The sequence below is a fragment of the Pteropus medius genome, unplaced genomic scaffold (genome assembly GCF_902729225.1).
Source record: "Pteropus medius unplaced genomic scaffold, Ma_sr-lr_union100, whole genome shotgun sequence".
Lineage (NCBI taxonomy): Eukaryota > Metazoa > Chordata > Mammalia > Chiroptera > Pteropodidae > Pteropus > Pteropus medius.
Window position 1 is genome coordinate 734,412 of NW_024355990.1, and position 5,885 is coordinate 740,296.

Below are 5,885 nucleotides of genomic sequence, written 5' to 3' on the forward strand. Positions count from 1 at the left end.
GGACCAGCAGAGCGACTAAGAACTTGTAGCATAAAAGTCAGACTGCAGCTCTATTCTCAACAGAAGCTTAAAAAAAAAAAACACTACCGTGCCGGTGAGAGAACGGGTGAGACCCAACACACAGTGGTCACCCGACAGCATGAACGCCGGCTCACCGCTGGACACGACGGTGCTTTTCTGAACGTGAACAGTTTATGAGGCCCAGGCGTTCAAAAGAAGGCAGTTTCGATACCCATCTTCAATGCAGGCTGGAGACTGTCGAGCAACAACTCTAAGTTCTAGTTTGAGACAGGATGAGACTGGACGGCAGATGTGGGGGGAACCCAAGGGCAGGTGGGCGGGGAGCCTGGAGGCGAGGGGAAGGTGTTGCAGGCGAGGGGAAGGAGGCTGCTTCCCTGACAATGGCAGCATCTTAAACAAATGACAGCTGGCCCTTGAACAAGGGGGTTAGGGGCGCTGATACCCACAGTCAAAGATTCCATGTATAAGTCTGACTCTCCAAAACGTAATTACAGTCATCCCTCAATATCCGCAGCCTCGCCGACCAGATACCAAAACCCACAAATGCTCGAGTCCTTTATGTAAAACAGCATAGGTCAATGCACACAGTCGGCTTCCGCGTCCGCGGCTCAAAACAGTACAGTCATCTGCCCGCACACATCCAGCCGTGCTCTTCGAGGGGCGGCCGTCCACAGCCGGCAGATAAAAGGGAGAAGGGGGATGAGGCTGCAGGAGACCCGACGTTCTGCTGGCTCCGACCAGGCACTAGCCAAGGAGACGCGAGAGGACACATGGCTGTGACAGGAAGCCAGGGGATGCCCAGCACGGAGCATGGGCCTGGGGACTCTTGGGGGCCAGGCAAGGAAGTAGAGAGCTGGGATGACATGAGGGCACCTCCACTCAGAACCTCCTGTGCCAAAGGCCCCGCACACAACGCGGCACAGCAGAGGCCCAGGAGAGCAGGTGCCCACACCACGGGCTCCTCCCTGCCCCAAAGTGAGGACAGCCACACAGGGAAGACAGGTCACCAAGTGGGAACACCCAGTGTGGTTCCGCCCCTTGCCTGGTTTTGGACCCTGTGAATCGGTGCCCGGCCTCTCTCCGGAAACACACCCACACGCAGACCGTGGGCACTACAGCTCCAGGGCCGAGGCCTGCGGACCTGCCCAGGGTACAGGTTTCTTCCCAATCTCCATGACCACCTGTCTTGCCCTCAGAGCCCCACCAGCAAATGACACAACCAAATGCACGAAAACCCTGTGCAGTGGGTTGAATGGTGGTCCCCAAAAGATACACACACATCCTCACCCCCAGAGCTCGTGACTGTGACCTCATTTGGAAAAAGGGACTTTGCAGTCTTGAGTTCAGGTCTCAACACGAGGTCATCCTGGATCAGGGTGGCCCTAAATCTAATGACAAGTGTCCTTATAAGAGAGAGAAGACCACACACACACACACACACACACACGAATAGCTGTGGAAGAGGAAGCAGAGACTGGAGTGATGTGGCCACAAGCTGAGGGACACCTGGAAGCCCCAGATGCTGGAAGAGGCAGGACTGACCCTCCCCTAGACCTCTGGAGGGAGCACGGCCCTGCAGCACCTGGGCCAGGACTTCTGGCCTCCAGACTGTGGGAGAATAAACTGTTGGTTTAAGCCCACTGGCGGGGCCCTGGGAGATGGGGTGGATGGACTCGGATCGCAGCCTGGCCAGAGCCAACTCACTTCAGATCGTATTCGCTGGGGTTGAAGTCCTGCCGCCGGCACGTGTCCTCAAGGACCTGGGGGTAAGATGGGAGGACCTGAGCCACTGTGTCTGGCCTGGTCACTTGGTTGGCAGGCACAGTGGCAGGGAGGCAGCTGAGGGCACAGAGCCCATCTCTCGGAGAACCGGTTGGCTCTTCAAGACAAAGCCTAGTACAAACCACATGATGGACCATCCACTCGGTAGCTCTGTGTGCCTCACCCACAAATCCTGTTCTTTGTCCCCCTCCTCGCTGAGCCTGACTTGTCACCTCAGCTCTGCTGGACAGCCTCCAGGACAGGACCCTACAGCCCATCACTACAGACATCTCCCTACACATATTCCAGACCCCTTTCTCACTTACAGAGAATAAAGTCCAAACTTGCGCCACCCCTGCCGGCCTCCTCCCCATGAGCCAACTCCACAGAGCCAGCCCAAGCGGGTCCTGGGTGCTCCCCTTCTGTGCCCTGCACACAGTCCCCCCACCCCACCCTGGGGGCTCCTCCCAGCGGACCCTAATATGCGTACTATCCCCTACACAGCAGGGTTGAATGAACATTTTTAACGTAATGGATTCGGAGTCAACCAGCTGCCCTGGTGAAACTGCAGCGAATGACTCAGCAAGTCGGTTTCCAGGCACAGAGGCCGTCACGCCCAGCCACGGCGGATGTGGGCCGCGGGATGGGGACTCGGGCCGGGACCCTGTGAGGCTGGCTCGTGCGCACGGCAGACGCGGTGGGGGCGAACGAGGTGCCGCCCCTCGCCCCAGAGCCCCACGCCTTCAGCCGAGCAGGGACCAGAGAGCCCCGGACCCCGGCGCGGAAGTGAGAGGGCCCTCGGCGGCCGGAGGCCGCGTATTGGCCGCCTCGGGCCCCGCCCCCAGCCCCGCCCGGGCCCCGCCCCCGCCCGGAGCCAACCGCAGGAGCGGGCCGGACCCCGCCGCCCGACCCCGCCGCCCGCGGCCGCACCTGCAGAAGCACGGTGCTCGGCGTCACCTTCACCGTGTGGCGCCTCCCGTTTGGGGCCAGCACCGACACCGCGGAGCCCCCGCCGCCTGCCGGGGCCGCCATCTTCCGTTCACGTGACCCGCCGCCGCCCGCTCGGCTTCAAACAACTTTATCGGCAGAAGCCCGGACGCACAGCCACGCGGCCGTGGGGGCGGGACCAGCGCGGGCTTTCCGGGCCCGCCTCCGGCCACGCCCCTCCTGGCCCGGCCACGCCCCGGGGCCCGGGGCACGCCCCCGGGCCCGGCCACGCCCCGCCCCCGACGCCGCGCCGGGGCCGGGGGAGCGCGTGCTCACAGCGCCCCGCGCCAAGTGGCCGCGGGTCTCCGCCTGCTGGCCGCTCTCGCGCCGCCGCGTGGAACCGACGGCAGGAAGAGGAAGGCCGCGCGGGCCGCGAGCGCGCCGAGGCCCGGGCTCCCTGTTCCCTCCCGGCCGGCCCGCCCCGGCCCTGTTCGCCCTGGCGATCCGGGCCCCTCCGCCGCAGCGGCCGCTCCCGGCCCCCGCCCCCGCCCCCTTTTTGCGCACCTGCCCCGCTCCGTCCCCTGTGGTCACGTCTGCCGTGGCGTGGTGTGAAACTCAGAGGATGGCTGAGGGTAAAGGCTTCAGACCGGAGAGAGCAGATTCAGCGACGGTCTCAGGTGAGCGTCCTGCTCTGCCAGCCTCTAGCCCGGCGCCGGAACTTGTCTGTGGAAAGTGGGGCAGGGGCGTGTGGGGGGCTGTCCCGCCTTCTTGTCCGCGTCGCGCCCGACTCCTAGGCGCCTGCACGCTGACAAACGCGGACAGCCGCATGCACGCACAAGAAAACGGGGCCCTCTGCGTAGCCTCTGCGGCTCCTCCTCGCTGTCCGGCGGCCCATGCAAGTCTCTGCAACCTCGGGGCCTCGCGAGCCGCACGCATCGTCCGGTCACCATGGGTCACTCCCCTCCCCCGAGGCCAGTGAGCATCACAGGATGTTGGAAATTTCACGTGGGGGCACTTTGGAGGGCATCTGGTCAAGCCCTCTTTACCCACTGGCTGAGAGAGGCGCCCGCTGACCTGCCCCTGCCTGCGGTCATTGCCTTGTCCTGTCCACTCCGATCTGCGCCTGTGGGCCTCACCGTCTGCGTGTAGCTGGGCGCATGTGGCCTTGGAGCAGACCCATTTCTGACTACTGCCTGGTCAGGCTTTCCAGCCCCACCTTTCAGCCCATGGGGGCCCCACGTGCAGTTCTTTGGCAGCCGGGCCCCCTTGCTCCCCAAGTTGCCCCCAGCCTGGGCTCCCTAGTACGTCAGCCTTCGGGATTTCTGCAGAGCCTCACCTGCCTGCTCACTTCTGGGCCTGCTCACGTATTTACTGGCTGTCTCCACCCAGCGGCCTGGTCCGCCAGGCCCTCCACCATGCCACGCGCAGAGCAGAGCAGGGCCTGGCATGGGTGGGTGCTCTGCAGACATCTGTCAGGAGTGACCCTTGATGGAGAGACAAGCAACACTCAACCCCCCCCCAGTGCACCTTCCTCTCCTGCTGCGGGTTCTCACCTGGTGGGGACAGGGCACCCTGGCAGTGGGGGGTGAGAGAGGCAGGGCAGGCCCACCTCCCCTTGGTGGCCTGGGTAGGCCAGAGCTGGTGAAGACCAGGCGAGACCCTGTGAAGCACCTGTGAAAACAAGCGAACCCCAGAGACGACCCCGGATGCTATATGGGACCCTGGGGGTGCTTGACTCACAGCTTCACAAGCCTCCAGAGGCAGGAAACATCTAGAAATTTCCTTAGGCTCTTCCTTGAGCAGGGGTTTATTTCAGGCCAGTACCTAAAATTCAGGTGGCTGGACACAACAGGGCTACCACGCCCTCAGTGGGCCCAGTTCGAACCCGCAGGCGGGCGTGTGTGCGGGCTCTTCCTGGAAGGCAGCCTCCTGTGCTAGCCCTCCCCAGCCCTCACTGCAACGTGACACCTTCGCACAGGACTCTGCTCCAGCCTAGAGCTGCCCAGATTCCAGAACGTGTCACAGCAGAGGCCTTGGAGGTGACGTAGTGTCAGAGGTCATCTTGGGCAGGTTTGCAAGACCGCAAAAGGGAGCCTTCATGTGGGCGCTCCTGTATCTCAGGCCCTTTCCACAGCTCACATTTTTCTTTCCAAATCCATTATCTGAAAAAATAGTGAATCCAGATGCCCATTAATGTTCGTAGCAGTTTTATCCGGAACAGCCCGAATGGGACTGAGCCCACGTGGGCTTCGGCGGGTGAGCAAGCCCACTCCCTGCGGCCCCTCCCCACCAGCCAGCAGGGGGGACGGCGCCCTGCTGCAGCACGAGGGGTCTCGGGCATACGCTGAGTTGGAGCCCATCCCCAAGGCTGCACACATGCCGTACGATTCCACTTCAGCCACGGAGGACAAGTTCAAGGGAGCTGGGGTCGGGGGGAGGGAGTGACGCGGGTGTAGGTATAGGACGGCAGCGCCAGAGACCATCGTGGAGACAGGGCTGTCCCGGATGTTGACACACCAACCCGCCGGTGACGAGAGCGTACGACACGACACGCACACACTGGGCACGGTGCAGCGCAGCGGGAAGAAGGTGGGTGCATCGTCTCCGTGCGAGATGTCGCTCCGTATCATTTCTCACGATCGCATGTGACTACAATCATCGCAATAAGAAATTTCAATTAAGCGATAACATCTACAAACAGGCTAAAATTTAATACAATAAACTACTTTTCAATGCGGCTCTATATCTCAAGCACGAAGGTGGACTACACTAACTTAACATCATGTCACGTTTGCTTCTCTTTCTGCGTTTCTATTTGCAGACGTATTTATATTTGAAAGTAAGTTGAAGAAATCCAGACACCTTCCCTCCAAACGGTTCAGCAGCACCTCCGAAGATGAGGCCTTTCTCCTAGGCCGTCACCCAACAACCGACAGTCACGGGTACAACGACATTATCTAGTACACGGCCCATGTTAGAACTTCCCTGGTCCCCAGACGGTCCTCTAGAGCTGACCGTCACATTGGCTTGGCCGTCGTTGCTTTGCACCCCGTTCATCGACTTCAGTCCGTCCATCCTGGGTCTGTTTTAACTTCTCAGGACACTGACATTCGTGAAGCATCCAGACCTGTTTCCTTTAGAATCTTCCACAGGCTGGATTTGCCTGAGACTTTCTT

General features: G+C 61.3%; 1 protein-coding gene across 8 annotated transcripts in view; it reads right to left on the reverse strand.

Moving 5' to 3' along the window:
* The window catches only part of ASPSCR1 (ASPSCR1 tether for SLC2A4, UBX domain containing), a 24,441-nt gene extending 21,030 nt beyond the window's left edge, over window positions 1-3,411 (reverse strand). For 2 of the 8 annotated variants that reach the window (XM_039859811.1, XM_039859809.1), the window contains exons 1-2: window positions 2,713-2,922; window positions 1,726-1,781 (exon numbers count right to left, since the gene is read on the reverse strand). In XM_039859811.1, coding sequence (XP_039715745.1) covers window positions 1,726-1,781; window positions 2,713-2,814 — 158 coding nt within the window. In that variant the 5' untranslated portion in view covers window positions 2,815-2,922. Of the gene's footprint in view, window positions 1-1,308; window positions 1,404-1,725; window positions 1,782-2,282; window positions 2,559-2,712; window positions 2,925-3,273 lie in introns of those variants that run through there. The other 6 variants (XM_039859815.1, XM_039859814.1, XM_039859810.1 and 3 more) reach the window with 6 other exon arrangements.
* Between the last annotated feature and the right edge of the window lie 2,474 nt (window positions 3,412-5,885).